The 19,252-nt window shown below is 38.6% G+C and overlaps 2 protein-coding genes across 3 annotated transcripts in view; one reads left to right on the forward strand and one right to left on the reverse strand.

Annotated features, from left to right (window-relative positions):
• Nucleotides 1–19,252, reverse strand: part of LOC126235761 (nuclear protein localization protein 4 homolog) — a 267,142-nt gene that overhangs the window by 12,225 nt on the left and 235,665 nt on the right. The window contains exons 9-10 of the mRNA XM_049944557.1: nucleotides 3,199–3,350; nucleotides 849–987 (exon numbers count right to left, since the gene is read on the reverse strand). Of these exons, the coding sequence (XP_049800514.1) occupies nucleotides 849–987; nucleotides 3,199–3,350 (291 nt within the window). The remainder of the gene's footprint in view (nucleotides 1–848; nucleotides 988–3,198; nucleotides 3,351–19,252) is intronic.
• On the forward strand, nucleotides 3,484–8,589 carry LOC126235762 (uncharacterized). Of its 2 annotated transcripts, none has more exons than XM_049944559.1 (4): nucleotides 3,484–3,752; nucleotides 4,382–4,714; nucleotides 4,831–4,989; nucleotides 5,072–8,589. In XM_049944559.1, the coding sequence occupies exons 2-4, from the start codon at nucleotides 4,382–4,384 to the stop codon at nucleotides 6,461–6,463; spliced, it is 1,884 nt and encodes a 627-aa protein (XP_049800516.1). In that variant the 5' UTR covers nucleotides 3,484–3,752; the 3' UTR covers nucleotides 6,464–8,589. The 2 variants fall into 2 exon arrangements, with proteins under 2 accessions (XP_049800516.1, XP_049800517.1); XM_049944560.1 differs by having other exon boundaries at nucleotides 3,484–3,743.

Consider the following 19,252-nt stretch of genomic DNA (forward strand, 5'->3'; position numbering starts at 1 on the left):
GCCACTAGACCACAAGCTGCGGACTCTAAATCAGTTCCAAACGTGTAATGGAAGCACAATGCTGGAGAAATAATAGTTTTTGCCAGGACAAACATCCCATTTATTTGTGAAGTGTGTGCCTATTTTCTAGATAAAGCTCATTCTTTAAATTATCTTAGTAGGATGACTAGAGTCTGAATAGGAATCCTACAGCAGAAGAATAAAGTGGAATACAAATAAGATCCAAAACTGTATTGTATGAAGTAATGCCCTTTTGTAATCCCAAATGCCTGGTGGAGGGGTGGGGATGGGTGGAGGCTCTTAGGATTAGATTAAAATGTACATGTTACCTGGACGTATGACATATACCATTATACTGAAATGTATAAACATGTCTATCAGCTACAGCAGAGCCAACCCTTAGCATACAGTTTATAACCTAGCATGAGAGCCTAACAGAGTTCTTTGAACTTCAGCTAATTACACACACAAAAGTACTGCTGAAATGTATAAACATGTCTATCAGCTACAGCAGAGCCAACCCTTAGCATACAGTTTATAACCTAGCATGAGAGCCTAACAGAGTTCTTTGAACTTCAGCTAATTACACACACAAAAGTACTGCTGTCAATATATATATATATATATATATATATATATATATATATATATAGACACACACACACACACACACACACACACACATCACATTTTGAAAATGTGCTACATTGTTTGGTAATCATTTTTTATTAATATTCGCTTTAAGCTTACTAATTTCTTTTTTAATTTGAAAACTTGACCATCACACATGCTACATTACATAAAAAAAATCACACCTGATTTTACTAAATATTTCAGGAAGATATTACCTTCATTGGCAGCATATCCATTGTTGAAATGTACAACAAGAAATGAAAATCAGAGACTGCATTTAGAAACTGATCTGGTGAGAACTGTTGTAGGTAGTTGCTTAATGTGTTGAAATCCTGGATGTGACCATCAACCAGCCTATGGAAGGAAAACAATAATAAATTAAACTCGATTTTGGTAAATATACACAAAGTGACTATTTAAAGAAATAGAGATAGAGAGAGAGAGAGAGAGAGAGAGAGAGAGAGAGAGAGAGAGAGAGAGACGATAACATTCTTCACATCAGTTCACTGGTAAGACAACAACATAGGTGATTACACGTTTGTTGCACACAGGAACACTGTTGTATCACAACAACAATTAAATGCATTTCATGGTGAATAATTACACAAAGTTATACAGAGAGAGCTTGAAGTTAAGTTGGCTGATTTTGGTACTGAATGCTTACAACTTGTATCATCCTGGTTTTCTAATTATAAGACTTCTTTAGTTCATGGATATGAAATTCTAAAATCATGACTTGCAAACCCAAGAGAAGTTACACTCGTTAGAGACCAAATTGGTCTTAGCAACTTTCATAACTTCTCCTTATTATAGTAAAAAGCTCTTACAACTGCAGCAGAATAAATGTAAATGGCTTATTTTAAATAAAAATAGTTCTTTTTTATGACACGCTCATACCCCACTTCTCAATGCGGAGTCGGCCATGTTAGTACGCATTTGGCAGTGTTAGTTGCAGATGGTGGCCAGATGCCTTCCTGCCACCACCACCCAGGGCAGAATTAGGGCACCCTAGCTGTCTGCATTTAGTGAACGTTTGCAAATGCTTGTGAGCCGTGTAACTGAGGTGGAACGTGGGGACTAGCCCGGTATTCACCTAGCAGGGCGTGGAAAACTGCCTGAAAACCACCCAGGCTGGCCAGCATACCGGCCCTCGTCGTTAATCCGCCGGGGGGATGTGATCTAGGCGGGCGCGCCTACCCGTGTCCAGGAAGCAGCGCATTGGCGCTCTCGGCTACCCTGGCGGGTGCCCCACAACAGAATAGCAAAATGCCAAAAAGAAAGGCAGGAAGCTCAAAGAATTAACTTAATGTCTAAAACAGAGGTAATGTGTGTGTGTGTGCTGTCACCTTCTGGGCCCTGTCTTGAGCTTTTTGGTAATCATGGAATTCTCAAAAAAGCATTATTGGTCTTAATAATATTACACGTTCCGTTACATTTAAAAAAAAAAAAAAAAAAAAAAAAAAAAAAAAACTGACTGCTAAATGTGGAAACTTCCATACAGATTTTTTTCATAGTATCTTACCAGGTACAAGTATAATGACTGTGAAGCTTACAGAATACTGAGAGGAAAGTTAAAAACTATGACACAAATGACAGCCTGCATGTATGTATGTATCATGGCTTTATGACTATTCTTACTCAAAATGATGTAAATGCTTACGCAGAAACTCCTATATTGAAGAGTATCTTCACAAAACTCTTATATTTAATCACTACAACTAATGTAATGCACACAAACACAAATTTCTTACAGTGTTATGCTTATTTCTGAGACAGTACAGTCAATGTTTACAAACCGTACATTCACATCTAAACGTTATGCATGTCTCTCCTGCTTGCGAATGTATGTAATCTTCAATATTCTCACGAGTCGATGCCTGGGGATAAAAGGAGGGGAGATGGATGGTGGTGTAAAGAGAAATTCAACGTATGGATGATTCGAATGAAGATAACAGTTCTACAATCTTTTCTAAATTTTAAATATATATCTTATTTAAAAGTCTCACACAACCTGCCGGCGGGTGTAACAAAGATACGGTGTAGTACTTAAAAAAAAAAAAAAAGTTAATGGCATATTAGTCACACTTTCAAGAATCTGAATATTGACACGCAAATCAGTGTTGCTGTCGCTTTCTACAAAATCTGTGCCTACACTTATCTCAATCCAGAAAATTTTCTTCGATTTATTCGCCGGGCAAGTACGTTTTAACCTTGCATTGAAAAGAAACAATCGGTTTCACGAACTTAAATTTGCCAACTGATAGTTCATTTCAAGGAGGGGTTGTGTTTGCAAAGCGTGTCGAGTCCATCAACGTTATGGTATATACGCAATTAGTGTTAGAATGTAATAAGCCAACCACTCAATATTCGAATGAACGTATCGTGATTTGAAACTAGCTCCTCATATGTGTGTGTATGCACGCGCACAATTTTTAAGTAATACTGCCAAGACTGAGTCAAGAAAGTGTTACAAGATAATGAATGATTTTTTTTAGAATGTAATGAAATTTGCAGGTACGACGATGTCAGAACGCAAAGCGAATAAATTCCAATATTAGTACTCACCTGTTTTCAACGGGAAAAGCTTGTATGGCATCACTGGCGTAGAACGTATACAGAGGAATTAATGGGGTGGACGCTGGCACATCCACTAGAAGATATTCGACCGGAAGAGGACGAGCCAATCTTGATACCTCATTACCATAACCATCTTTCTCCTGTAAAACATTGACATTAAGTTAAATGACAACATTCAAACAACCGCCAATTTTAACTCGAATAGCAAGATGGCAACGGAGAGATAATACAGAAATTCGTCGATAGATGGCGCACGATTCGCTGAACGTTTCAAGCAGTAACATCGGCCGCCATGCCAAGTGGTTCAGTGCAAACATCATGATGTGGCATAATGCTGGAAGTTAGAGACGTATAGAAGCCGGTGACGGCTATTTTTCGTAATGTAAATTATAAATGCCTCTCTATCGTTCTTCGGAAGCATTGCGTAGTCGCTCAAAACGCATCGATTAGTGCGTTTGTTCGTTGTAGCTCGGTCGCTACTTCACGTATATTCCATCTCACGGATCCTAGTTTTTTGCTGAAGCAGCAAAACGGTAAACACGGTATGATACATCACCAAACATCAGCTTAAATAGAATCTTTAGTTAATTTCATTGTTAAAAATCTGTTGAGGTTTACACATCGTTAAGACATGATAATAATAGTTAAAGCACTTACTGACATGTTGTGTTTACACGAGTGACGCACAGAAACAATGTCTTGTCTTTTTATGTACCCTCTTGCGACGTTCCATGATTTGAATTTTCCGTCGCTGGTAAATAAAATTAACGTTTACAGGGTTACATATCTTTAAGAATATATCGAAAATACTATATTTTGCTGTCTTCTTACTTGCAGACTTTTTCCATCTGATAACAACAGAGAACCAATAGTTGTTTTTGTCATTCAAGTTTAGCATTTGATGCCTTTATGCCAAATAAAGAAATTTGTTACTTGAACTGTTGAAAATATAAGTTACTTCGCGATATGAGAATCACGATAAAGATTTTAAACCATTCAAAACTTAGGTGACACTGCACAAAACTACTAAAGTTTGCTTAATATACGTAACAATATTTAACAAATCAGCTATTTGATGGAAATATTATTTAGTTCAAATGAAAATTGGTTGTCATCGGATTTCAATTACTTAAACTGTTTGCCAATTCTGATATAAAACTTGTACTTGCAGATGATGGAACCAGGAGCTGTGCCAGAACTCGAGGAACTGACGCTATGCACGTTCTGCAAGCAGAAATTTAATGATTCTGACTTGTGCCCGAAGTTCCTAAGTTGCAAACACTACTTCTGCCTCAAATGTATCCAAACTGCACTGATGAAGGGGCGTGAGGTTTACTGTGTTCACTGCTGGAAACGAACTGAACTTGGCGAGCAGGGTGCGGATACTCTGCAGACATATGGTGCAGTCTTGACACTAACAAAGAATTTAACTGCCCTTAAGATTGGACCTGGTAGTGGCAGTAATGCTGTGGGTGGCAACAAGCCCCCAGACAAGGATCGCAAGGTAAGGAGACTTTATGAAGTAAGCTTACATAAATCAACATGTCTTTCATAATTATGCTGCACAAGTACAGTTGTCATCAGCCATACGTTTCATGTGTTTTGTCTTTCAAAATATAGGTTCTTCCAAGTGAAAACTGTCACACACATGGAATGCCTCTTGCTCTCTGGTGCCACACATGTTGTGCTGCTATGTGTCGCGCGTGTGCCACACAGCAGGAACATCCTGGCCATCAAATAAAATCGCAGGCTGAAGCGAAGGATCAGCTTGTTACTGAGGTACAGTAATTCTTTGAAATTTCAATAAGTAGACTTTACTGGTGTTTGTATGTGTGTGACTGAAATGGTCTTTTGTATGTAGGTGCACAATGAACTTCATGCTATGAGCAAGATGCTGGGTGAAATACAGCGTTTGGCAATGCAACAGCGTGACTTCTTGCTCAAGGTTTTGGAAGCATGTGTAACGCTGAAGACACATGTGGAAACAGATCTACAGTCAGGTTGGAGCCATGTACCAGAGGTGGCTGAAGCACGTGAAGCTTTAGCAAAGGCAAGAGGAGGCCTAGCTGCTGTAGACGGTCCTGCTGCAGCCCACGCACTGTACGCCTCGCTTGCACTCGAGAAGCAACGACTGCAGGGCAAGTACCACGAAATGTACCTACAATGTCAGCTCGACGACCTCATTGGGAATTCAGGTGTTGTGTTCGATTTTGGGTTGCTGAAGCAGGCCTTGGCAGGCATTCACTCTGGTGAACCCCCTGCTGTTGTAGCTGGAGGACAGTCAGGACGACTCCCACCACAAGCACACCATGCCACAACTGCTCAGAATAACCCTATCCTATTCCTTGCTAATTATTGTATGTCGCAGCTGTACTCTCGCCATGTGTTAACAAAACAGCAGCAGCAGCAGCAGCAACAACAACAGCAGCAACAGCAGCAGCAACAACAACAACAGCAGCAGCAGCAACAGCACCATTTACAGCAGAATGGAACTGTTGAGTACCACCCACATCACCCGCCAAATGCTACTGCCATGCCCCCACCGCATCACCTAGTTGCAGCTCCTCCGCAACACGTTATGGTAGCTGCACCTCCGCCCCAGCAGGCCGGGCCAGGGAAACCACCACCTGCTCTTCCCCCACATGCGCAACCTCCGCCACCACCTCCATATGCTCAAGATGGGGGAGTGGTAGCTGTCCAGGTCCAGTCACCGCCACAACCCGTTGTTCCGCTCAACGTTCGTAACCCGACTGGACCGTACCCTCTTTACTACTTTAACATTGATGTCAACGGGACTCCGCAAGGGCGTATTGTAATTGAGGTTCGTCCTGATGCTGCTCCAAAAATGGCGAAAAATTTTGGGGTACTTTGTACAGGGGAAATGGGTGTGAGTTACAAAGGTTGTGCTGTTTTCCAGTGCTGGGAAGGAGAGTCTGTAATTACTGGAGATTTTGAGCTCAACAATGGCAGAGGAGGGCGTTCTATTTTTGAGGACGGTTATTTTATGCCTGATGATACGAAATTCCCAGCTGTGCGGGGTGCTGTGGGAATGCGCCGTACACAAAAGCGTCATGACAACCTCGGGATGGTTGGATCACAGTTCCGGATCATCTTGCAGGAGATGAGAGGCTTCACGGGAATCTTTGGGCATGTTATTGAAGGTCTTGAACTTGTTGAAAAAATTTCCACATTTGGCGATCAGACGGGAAAGCCGACTAAAACCATCGTGATTACCAAGTGTGGAAAGTTGTAAGAAGAAAAAAAATACTCGCAAATATTACGCTATTTTGAGTTGACCGGAGTCTAAAGCATATTGCCAATTATATGCAAAGAAGATCGAAAAACATATATGGGGTAGTCTGTCTTACGTGTGTAGTTTACATAAAGCTGACGCAGGGTGGGGGGTTTTATCCGTGATGAACGAATATAAATATATCCATATATATGTATACACACACACATATATATACGTCTCAAAATCCAATCGCTACACATTTTGCAGCAAGTTGTTAAAAAAAAAAGAAAAAAAATCTCAGCTATCTAAAGCTGAATTAGTTATTCTTTAGAGATACATCCACAGTAGGTGAATGTACAAAAAGTAGAAGTGGCAAGACTATTCTTATTTTGGGGAAGAGTATTTCTGTTGAATCTTTTCCTTTTTTGTGTATAGAAGCTTTGCTTATGTTTGCCATACACTAGAGTTTTTTTGTTTGTTTTTGTTCAGTTTTTTCCTTTGAAAGGAAAGGGGGAAGGACTCTTCAGACTTCGTATGGTTGATCTCAAGTGTGGAATTATAAGGGCCTAAATAGGTAGAAAACTTAACGGCTAACTAAAGGGAGTGATAGGGAAGAGAGAGAGAGAGAGAGAGAGAGAGAGAGAGAGAGAGAGTGTGTGTGTGTGTGTGTGTGTGTGTGTGTGTGTGTGTGTGAAAGAAGGCTTTTCTTTTCTTTTTTTGATTTGATTTCTTATTTGAGTCGTATTCTTCCCTCCGATTCTTCGAAGATTTTTGGAAGTTCGAAACTATCGAAGCGTAAATGTACTCGCATTCATTCCTTCTCAGTAATCGTGATTCTGCCGAATAACTGTTCGTCCACCCGCAATCACTTTACCGGTGTCTGTTGAATTTCGAATGTAGAATAGATGAATATATTACATCAGGTGCATCTTTTTAATCGTTGCCTGGTAATCGTCGTTTCGAAATCGTTATCGTAAGCATTAGTTTATTTTTTAGATGAACAGAGAAAATGTACGATGGATCCATTTCGTATTACGTGTGTATTATACCTCTATTTCAGAACAACTGTAACAACGTCGTTTCTTTTAGATGGAATGCATAACTGCAGATGTATATAATGTCCTCTGGGGATGTAAAGATAAGCATTGCCCTGTAATTGGATGAACAACTTTACCCTCAAGTTTTTATCCAACAATTTGTTTTGGTTGTAGTGAAAGACGTTTGTAAGCTGAGATCTACAAATTGAAAAGTTATTTTTTCTCCTTTTTTACAATTTGCGGTGTTGCAATACGATACCACCTGTCAGTTTTCTGTTAAATTAGAAAATATATTTGTATGTTTAAAAGTTACATTATATTTAAAGTCCATGTTGACTGTTGACAACCATTTATCAAGTGTAAATTGTGCACAATAATGCCAATGCTGTCTGTCACTGCACGAAGGTTGCATAATGCGTAAGTTACATGTGACAGGAATTTCATTTATACAAGTGATGTTTGTTTTGGTAACTGGTTGTCAGGATAAAATTATCCAAAAATTACCATCAGAAAACCATCCTTATTTGTGCCTTATAATCTTAGCTGCAGAATGCTTCCCTAGTTTTATGACAGTGGTGTTAACTTTGTAGCTCATAGATAGATGAGTAACAAAGAAAGTAACAAAATGTATTGTTGAAATGTCATAAGAAACATCCTTGTTAAACGTCCAAAAATATAATTAACAAAGTATTATAAGTCTGTGTACCTAAGTGAAATCAAAGTATACAGAACGTGTTCCTGGCACTGTCGTAGTACTTAAATGTAGCTCGTCTCCTCAACTTTTTTTTTCCTCTCTCTCTCTGTGTATTCTTTGCAAAATCTATGTGGGCATGAGCTTCTAGTGCCATACTGTGCCATGAAGGCATGGAAGGAAAGAACACATTCCAGACCAAGCTGTCATGTCAAGGCAACACTATGCCATATCAAGTAACTGTGCAAGAAAAAGGCAGCGCTGTGCCAATTACATTGTTAAAGGAAACTCCCTATGAGGAACGTCATTGATCATCTTGCGATATCATTCATTGTTGCACTGAGAAAGTGCCTTAAAAATTTTGTGATAAATCTCGTGTAGCTCCGTTCGATGGAAATACAAGCATAATGGGAAAACTGCTTGTTACTTTTTTTAAAAAAATATTTGTTACCACCCACATTCCTATTTCCTCTCCTTCCCACTTCAACAATACAGAACATCATGGCACATTCTACTTAAACTTGTATGTAACTGGTGTAAAAGCATGTTAAAGAGGAAAGGAAGAAAAATGTAAGTGACTGAAAAAATTGCTTTTTTGCTACACAAATATAGTGTCAGTTTAAAAGAACAACTCACATTTATAACACATCTGAAAATGTGTTGTTACAAGTTGTCTCCAAAGGCAGTGTGGGATGACTAACTCATACAAAGTTGTATTTCATGCAGAACACTTTTTTATTGCCAGAATGTGTACATCACTGATGGTGTATTCTTTTTAATATCAATGTGTTAGTAGGTAGTAGACCCCACACAATAGGTATATGTAGATGCAATTTCTTTTTTCTCCTCTCTAAGACATAAAGACCACAAATGCAATTTTCATACACACTTTTGTTACTTACATTGGTTTGCCCAGTTGTCACAAAATGACATTGCTTGTTACTTTCACAGATGACAAGTTTTTATGATTCCAAAAGTAACAGAGATACTGGGGGTTGGGGGTGAACTTGTGCTTAATTACAGAGGGGTCAGTTGATAAATCTCACAACAACTCAGCATGCTTGTATTTTAGTTTCCCTTGCAAATTTAGCTGTGGACATAAATCTTTTTTAATTGCTCTACACTACAAGTAGAAAAGTGAACAGTCACACAGGAATTACTAATATAATGTAATCAGACAGATAAAAAAATATACCATCAAGCACGACTGATGAAGAAGATTTTTTATCAATCCAATTACATTTTCAAAAATTGAGCATTTTTTGAGGATTTCCTAATATAGATTTTATAGTGACAGGTGAAACTGCATTTTTCAGGAAATTTCATTTTTATAAGCAGTTTTTCTAAACTGGAAAAGGAAAAGGGGGAACTTTCCTTTAAAAAAGTATTTAAAACATTTAGGATTTCTTGAGAACAGATTTGAAAATGACTGTCAGCAAACATATATGGGTATTTTTAAAATCTCACTGATACAAAAATTTCAATACTCAAAATCTTGAACTAAAAATGCCAGACAATACACATATATTTATTTTCTCTGAGTATGATGGTAAATTAAGCAGCCAGCACTATATAACACAATGGCCTACTAAATAAGCAGTTCATGTTATTGTACATTCGGATTTGGTCTTTATAAACTCTACAGTATAATACACTGCAATAAGGGAAGGCTGCAGTGCTGCTCACTTCTGGACAAAATCCTTTTTCAGACGTAGAAAACACACACACAAGCACCTGAGAGTCGGATCCAGTACCCGGAAACACAGTGTATAAGAGAGAGAGAGAGAGAGAGAGAGTGTGTGTGTGTGTGTGTGTGTGTGTGTGTGTGTTTTTGTTCTAGCTTACGTTCATTTCAGCTACACTTCTACATGTATATACAAAACGCGATGAAGCAACTACATACTGGCATGACTAAATAGAAGTGAGCCTTTACACTATCTGCAATACGTGTTTTATTTTCACTGTATCTGTCATAGTTCTTCATTACTTGAAACGGCAACAAAACAGGTGTGTTGCAATTAATGATAATAAGAGTAACAATGAAGTTAAAAATTGTGTTTTGTTAGAAAAGAAAGTGAAAATTCCGTGAAAAGAAAGTAGTAGTATAGTGTGAAATTTGAATTTCTTACTGCATTAGCACATGAATATTTCTCACTATCAGTTGCCTTGAAGAATTAGGCAGTGCAAAAAGTTACCAAAAGTTAATGTCTTCAGAAAGTGAAGGTGACAATTGAAAATTTCTGTAATTTCAAAGAGATTTGTGTAATAGCAATGAAAAAGAATACAAGTATATACAGGCAACAAATGTGAGCTCTGCAAGAGTCAAACAAGAGTCCTGCGTACTCAAGTTCATATTGTTGCCCACAAAGTCCTGAACATCATGTCCGACATGGTGAAGTGTGACGAGTTAGAATACACGACCTACAGTTGATGTCCAGAATATTGCCAGTATAACTTTGTTGTGAGAAGCAAAACCTGAAGGTAACAGTAGGATGATAAAGCATATTGCAAACAAGCCTCAGTCTGAGATGAACTGCTTGCAAATTATTTTAATTTCCTGCTTTTGTATGGATATAAAAAATACTTGGGTCTTGGAGACAGCCAGTTTTCTTTGTCAAATGTTTTTGAATGGTGTGTCACTGTCAGGGTAACAGCTGAAAACTGCTTTGGAACAGCAAGGTAATCTATCAAACTGTTGGGTGCTCTGTATGTCCAGCAACAGTGACATAATGAGGAAGAGATACTGTAAAAGAAGTGACGGTAGATTGCTCCATGTGACATCAATAAGGATCAAGAAGATATCTAACAATAGACTGCAACACTGACTACTGTATACACACATTTAGGTCTCATTATGTACTGTGCCTGCCGAATGCCACGTCACAGGTATATGTGTTTAGTTCCTAGACATCCAGATCGATAAGTCAAAAAAGTATTTATTCTACAGAGGTTTACAGAAAAAAAAATATTCTGTAAAGTTAGTAACTGAACATAATGAAGAAGCCCTTATGGTATTTGTGGCTAATAACGTGAATCAATTTATGATGACCGTGCAGTTCACAAATACAATAACAGAGTTACAAAATGTACGGAAAGTTCTGGTTGAGAATAACAAATAAAAGAGACGACTCACCAAAAGGCAGAAGCACTGTGTCGTCGACAGATACACACACAAAAGGGAAAGAGCTTTACCTTGCTACCTTTCAGAATGGAATTCCTTTCTTAAGCTGTAGGAGAAACGTGTGCGCGCGCGCCCACACACGTGCACGCACTCCTGTCTCCTTACAGTGTGCTCATTCATTAAAGAGTTAAAATAATTTCCACATAGACTATGCATTTCTATCTAAGGTTCAGAATTAAGTTTTATACACTGATTGCCGTTAAAAATGTAGCACTATAAAGACAACATGCTACAAATGTCACAATTGCATTAAGTGCACTACATCCTTTCATATGTAACAACTAGAATTTCAGCGCAAGCATAGAAAGTAGACAGGAGTAATGCCACCTACATTTTGTGTATAGGGAAAGATTAGCACATTTATAATTCAGAAATCACATTTGGATGTTGTTTGTTTGCGAGAAGCTCGTGTGTGATAGAGAAATGCCTAAACATCCATTATGAAAGAAAGTTGTATACGTGGAGAGACCTGGAGACACTGGAAGATTTCAGATTGATTATATAATGGTAAGAAAGAGATTTAAGTACCAGGTTTTAAATTGTAAGACATTTCCAGGGGCAGATGTGGACTCGGACCACAATTTATTGGTTATGCACTGCAGATTAATACTGAAGACACAGCAAAAAAGTAGGAATTTAAGGAATGTGACCTGCATAAATGAAAGAACCAGAGGTTGTAGAGAGTTTCAGAGGGAGCATTAGGTAACAATTGACAAGAACAGGCATAAGGAGTACAGTAGAAGAAGAATGGGTAGCTTTGAGAGATGAAATAGTGAAGGCGGCAGAGGATCAAGTAGGTAAAAAGACAAGGGCTAGTAGAAATCCTTGGGTAACACAAGAGATATTGAATTTAACTGATGAAAGGAAAAGTATAAAAAAGCAGTAAATGAAGGAGGCGAGGAGTAGTACTAACGTCTCAAAAATGAGATCAACAGGAAGCGCAAAATGGCAGAGTGCAAATGGTTAGAGGACAAATGTAAGGATGTAGAATGATATATCACTAGGGGGTAAGATAGATACTGCGTACAGGAAAATTGAAGAGACCTTTGGAGAAAAGAGAACCACCTGTATGAACATCAACAGCTCAGATGGAAAAGGAAGGCTGATGTACTTGAGGGCAATATTTTGGAAAGGGAAGGTGATGTAGATGAAGATGAGATGGGATATATGATACTGGGTCAAGGATTCGACAGAGCACTTGAAAAACCTAAGTCGAAATGAGGCCCCAGGAACAAACAACATTCTGTTACAACTACTGAAAGCCTTGGGAGAGCCAACCATGACAAAACTCTTCCATCTGGTGAGCAAGATGTTTGGGACAGGTGAAATACCCTCAGACTTCAAGAGGAATATAATAATTCAATTTCAAAGAAAGCAGGTGTTGACAGGTGTGAAAATTACTGAATTATCAGTTATAAGTCATGGTTTAAATACTACAACGAATTCTTTACTGGTGAATGGAAAAACTGGTGGAAGCCGACCTCAGGGAAGATCAGTTTGGATTCCGTAGAAATATGGGAACATACAAGGCAATACCGACCCTACGACTTATCTTAGAAGATAGGTTAGGGAAGGGCAAACCTATGTTTATAGCATTTGTAGACTTAGAGAAAGCTTTTGAAATTGTTGGCAGGAATACTCTCTTTCAAATTCTGGAGGTGGCAAGGCTTAAAATTTGTACAGAAAGCAGATGGCAGTTATGAGTCAAGGGGCATGAAAGGGAAGCAGTGGTTGAGAAGGGAGTGAGACAGGGTTGCAGCCTATCCCCAATGCTATTCAATCTGTATATTGAGCAAGCAGTAATGGAAACAAAAGAAAAAATTGGAGTAGGAATTAAAATGCAGGGAGAAGAAATAAAAACCATGAGGTTTGCAGATGACATTGTAATTCTGTCGGAGACAGCAAAGGACTCGGAAGAACAGTTGACCAGAACGGACAGTGTCTTGAGAGGAGGATATAAGATGAACATCAAAAAAAGCAAAATGGGGATAATGGAATGTAGTCGAATTAAGTCGGGTGATGCTGAGGGAATTTGATTAGCAAATGAGACACTTAAAGTAGTAAAGGAATTTTGCTATTTGGGGATCAAAATAACTGATGAGGGTCAAAGTAGAGAGGATATAAAATGTAGACTGGTGATGGCAAGGAAAGCGTTTCTGAAGAAGAGAAATTTTCTTAACATCCAGTATAGATTCAAGTATCAAGAAGTATTTCCGGAAAGTATTTATATGGAGTGTAGCCATGTATGGAAGTGAAACATGGACGATAAATAGTTTAGACAGGAAGAGGATAGAAGCTTTTGAAATGTGATGCTACAGAAGAATGCTCAGATTAGATGGGTAGATCATGTAACTAATGAGGACGTACTGAATAAAACTGCAGAGAAGAGGAATTTGTGGCACAATGTGACTAGAACAAAGGATCAGTTGGTAGGACATGTTCCGAGGCTTCAAGGGATCACCAATTTAGTATTGGAGGAAAGCGTGGAGGGCAAAAATTGTAGAGAGAGGCCAAGAGTTGAATACACTAAGCAGATTCAGAAGGATGTAGGTTGTGTTATTTACTTGGAGATGATGCACAATATGGCTCCAGTAGCAGCAGCTATGCAATTCCGTACTTAACACATTCATAAGTTCCCCGTAAATGTACAGTATTGAGTTTTCTTTGTAGGATCAAATTAGGTTCATCACTTTCCTAAGCAATTTCACAGTTAACTTCACACACTTCATAAAAGAAACATACCACACTGAGAAACAAAGCATATAAGAATATATACAACAATTATGTTACAAGACTGTGACTGTCGTCTGCACTGGTGCACACAACAGGAGGTGTGATCAACCTCATGTTCTAATTGGTTGTTGATATGCTAACTGTCCCATAAACATTGAGCTGTCAGTCAATTTGTTACTCCGATTCAGGTACAGCTTGTATCAGAATCCGACAGCATTAGGACCGTGGCGTATTGAGACTGCTGTTTATCATTCCACCATATTGATGCTCATGTTGGTTGGCATACTATGAATGTGATTCAAATATGGAACTGGTGGGTTCAGGAGGACCACATTCAACTTAATGCCATATCTCAACTGCCCTGTACAACTACTGCCGGAGGACAGGGTTATTGTTTGGTGGGCCATAGAGGATCCTACAGCCACTTCCCATGCACTGAGTACAGAAATGGAATTGTTTGCAGCAAGACAAGTAGTCATATGGACAGTGTGACAGCATCTGGAGCATCACAAGCTGTCAGCATTGTGATGGCTTCCCTCAACACGACAGCAGAGATACTCTCGCAGTAGCGCACATAATGCCAACACTGAAGTTGCCTTTTCAGATGATTCTTGGCTCTGCATATAGCATCATAAGGAACATATCCCAGTGTGCAGGCTCAGGAAAACAAATGTTGCTCGATTGCATTCGTTGTCACCGTAAGGACACAGCACCTGATGTAATGCTGTGAGGTGCCATTGGCTCTCATTTGCACAGCTTGGAAAGCAGGCATTATATTTATGGTGTTTTATGGCCAGTTGCTGTTTTCTCTTCACAGTCTCCATTACATTGTCTTTCAGCACAATAATGCAAGACCACATGCTGATCATACTGTTATGATAGAGAGGCTTTTTCACCTTTCCTAGCCACCACATTCTCATTCTCAAGATCTGTTATCCACTATAAAAATATTTGATCGTCAGTTGCTGAGAGACCGGGACACCACCAATCATTGACCATTACAATTGTTGTACTATTGACATGGATTTGAAGCAGCAGGGAATTGACATACCCAAATCTGTCATCTAAGTTCAGTTTGAATTGAAGCTCAGCCAGGTGAGAATCATTGTTGCTCTCTGAGGTGGCAGCTCTGTGCACTAAATTTCGCACTCTGCCTACCACCGAATCACCAAGAAATTTAATCATGTATTCTTCCCACTATTCTGTATATGCACAATAAGCAAAATTTCATCATTTGCTACACTTCCCAGTGCTGCAATTTTAATGACCACAATTATATTATGGCACAAAAGTCTATAATAGGATACCTGTAGACATCTAACAGAAAACAAAATCCTCAATTATTTAAAAACCAAGTAAAATATGTCATACCTCATTGGCAACTTACAATTTTTCAAAGTAATTGGTCTCAGGGACATAAGCTCTGCATAATTCTAATGTCTGCAATAAACAGATCACGACTTTGCCAATATACAGAAAGCTGACAGTGGTCTATGTAAAGTCAAGCAAATGCTTTGTTTGCAGTATTAGATAAAACCAACAGCTGAATAGCAATCTCTATTTTCAAAGTAGCTGTTTTTATCCTAATCCACAAATGCTGGGCGATTCTGCGAAGCTGCTCACCTAGATATTTACTTAATCGTTTAAGGTATCATAATTCTGTTTTCACCCACATGAATCGTGAATAAGTCCTCACTAAATGACATATAGTCTCTTTTCATAGCTGCAATAATTATGGAGGGGTTGGTACCACCTTCATTTTTTTCCAATGGATCTATAATGATTTCTGTCATTAGTAACATAGTTCTAGAAGAGCCGAATTCAATGGCGTTTCACTATTCAAAATATGATAACAGTTTCAGTGAAATTACAATATTTAGATCTTACACTTTACCTGTTTTGAACTTGAAACCAATTACTGTCGTATGTAGAAGTTTGTACTGTTATACGGAACTGCCACACCAGGCTGATGGGGTGCACCAGATTGACGCAGCTAGGGGATCTATTTGCAACGGAACAGTGGAGAAAGTTTAATTTAAATGTGATACCAATCACACTTGGCTACATATGGTTGGACCAACACACCTACTGGAAGGCAAAGAATTTTGTATTTAATGATGAGTCACCAGTTAACTACCATAACAGTTCTGCTCGTTTCGCTGAGACACTTGAAAGAAAGGTGCACATCAAAAACTGAATGGATCTGCCTGCATAACAGGGAATTAAGGTATGAAGATTTTTAAATAATAGCTTTGTGTTACGAGTTTAATGTCAAGATACATACTTGCATTGAAAAATTACATCAGCAACACCAATAAAAAAGAAATCACAAAATACTGTGGTCATAAACATGTCCTTAAAATCCCATTTACATCAAGTGTTTGAAATGCCCACAGTCTACTAGAGTACACATTTACAGTTGCTTGTGAAAGAACTCCAGGATTTATTTACAAGATTCCTTTAATATCATTCCAATTTTATAGCCTTTTGGGTTGTCGGAATTTGTGCTTGGATTTCATCTTTGAATTTACCCCACAGAAGAAAGACCAGTGACATCAAGTTTGGCGAACTTGCAAGAGAACTGACAATGCCTTCTTGTCCTGTCCAGCACACAGGAAAAAGTTGGCTGAGCACTTTCCTGGCCACAAGCATGTAGTCTTGGACACCCATCATACTGGTACCGTGCACATCTTTCTCCAGGAAAGGGGGTAGCACTTTGGTAAGAACTTGTGCATTTCTTTTACCCATTAAGGTTTCTTCAATGAAATAAGGACCAATAACATAGTCTCCAATAATCCCACATCGAATGTTCTCATTCCACCCCCTCTGATGGTGATGTGCCTCAGCCAGTGTGGATCCTCAGAGTCTAATAACGCATATTTTTTACTTTCAGCTTTCCATTATTTGTAAAAAGTAACTTCATTCAGTAAAGAGATTCATCTGAAGAAAGAATGAAGTATCAGAACTGAGCAACACATCTCCATGTGTCTTCTGTAATCGTGCCAGTTAATCTGCTGGTGAAGTGGTAAATGCTATGGATGGAAGCTGTTTGTGTGTAAAATGTGAAAAATGCTGGGCTGACTTATTCCAGAGGCACTTGTAATTTCTCTGGAGCAAACATGTAGATTATGAGTAACAGCTGTCAGAACCAGAAAATCAATTTCATTTGCTCCTCTCATTTATGAGTTGATATTTATCCTGTGTTGTATTCCAGTGCCCTACCAATAATAATTTTTTTGCAAATTTGCTAAATTCTCATTGTTGTCAGGATATCTTTTTGTGTACAACTACAATGTTCTCTTCACATTTCTTATTTGCAGTTTCTCTTGGTTTGTGAAAGATCATATCCCCCCCCCCCCGCAAACTGACCACCACTCAACACGTCACAGACAGAATGAAAGATAAGATTTCCTCTCAGCCCTTTTTTCACCAATATTGTGGCACTGCCACATTCTGTTTCCTCCTTAACCAAAATGACATTTTCCCTATTGCACTATGAAATCATGAACGTCTGCATAAGACAGAAATTAATTTCATGTTCAAAACAGATAAACCTAAGTTCTAAATATTGTAATAGTCCCGGAACTAGAAATCAGATTTTGAAGAGTGATATGCTTTTGAATTTGTGTCTTTCAGACATACAATACTCACAGCAGAAACTACTATAGTCCCACTTGAAAAAGCAAATTTGATGTTGATATCTCTGTTATCGATATAGCTGACAGATTATACGTTGTTTGGTGAGAAATTTTTTGCAATTCATCTAGGTGAAATTATGACATCTTAAATGGTTCTGGAAATATTTGAGATGAACAACATAACTGAATCACCCCTATAAAAATATAGAAGTAATTCCCATAATTGTTGCCACTACTTACAATTTGTTGTTAGAATACTTTACTAAAGTACCCGGGAGTGACTACTTCTGCCTGTTAATGTATAACTTGACACATTCCATATCCATGAAATCTGCCCTTCATAATATTTACATCTACACCATACTCCGCAAGCCACCAAACAGTGTATAGTGAAGCGTACTTCTGGTATCACTAACTATCCCCCCTTCCCTGTTCCATTTGCAAACCCCTTCCCTGTTCCATTTGGAAATGGCTCATGAGAAGAATGACTGTCAGTAGCCTCTACATTAGCTCCAATTTCTCGAATTTTCTTGTTGTGGTCATTCCATGAAATATGTTTGGCACGAAGTAAAATGTTGTCTCACTGTTCCCAAAAGCACTCTCTCGAAATTTCAACAGTAAAACTCTCTGTGATGAACAATGCCTCTCTTGTAATGTCTGCCACTCAAGTTTGTTGAGCATATCTGCAACACTGTCTTGCTGACCAAACGATCCCTTGATAACTTGATCGATCTTCTCTATCAGTCCGACCTGGTAAATGTTCCAGATTGATTAGATAATTATGGTGGTTACTGTTTCCAGCAGTTCGACATAAATTTTGTAATTGTTCAGTAGTGGATTACTTTTCCTACATACGATGATATGTTACATTTATTTATGTTCAGACTCAAGTGCTAGTCCCTGCACCATTTATCAATCCCCTGTAGGTCGTCCTGTAAATCATTACTGTCTTCTTGTGTTGCTACTTGTGTTGCTACTTTTTTTATAGCCCCTGCATCATCTGCGAACTGTCTTAAAGAGCTTGTGACACATTTTACTACATCATTTACATACATTGTAATCAGTGATGGTCCTTTCACACTTCCCAGGGCACCCCCCAAAATAACTTTTACATCTGTCAATTTTGTTCCGTTAAGAGCGATGTGTTGCATTCTGTCTACAGGGGAGTCTTGAACCCAGTCGCAAATCTGGTCTGATACTCAATAAGCTTGTATTTTTTCTGTCAAATACCTTCCTGAAGTCAAGGAACAAGGCATCAATGTGAGCACCATTGTCTACATCACTATCAATTCCATGGAGGAACAGAGTGAGCAGAGTTTCGTAAGATTTCTGTTTGCAAAATCAATGTTGATTTTTGTAGAGGAGAAAACATCATAATTCTTGAGTGTAAAACGTATTCCATAATTCAACAACAGACTGACATTAACAATATACACTCCTGGAAATTGAAATAAGAACACCGTGAATTCATTGTCCCAGGAAGGGGAAACTTTATTGACACATTCCTGGGGTCAGATACATCACATG

This window comes from Schistocerca nitens, chromosome 2 (genome assembly GCF_023898315.1).
Source record: "Schistocerca nitens isolate TAMUIC-IGC-003100 chromosome 2, iqSchNite1.1, whole genome shotgun sequence".
Lineage (NCBI taxonomy): Eukaryota > Metazoa > Arthropoda > Insecta > Orthoptera > Acrididae > Schistocerca > Schistocerca nitens.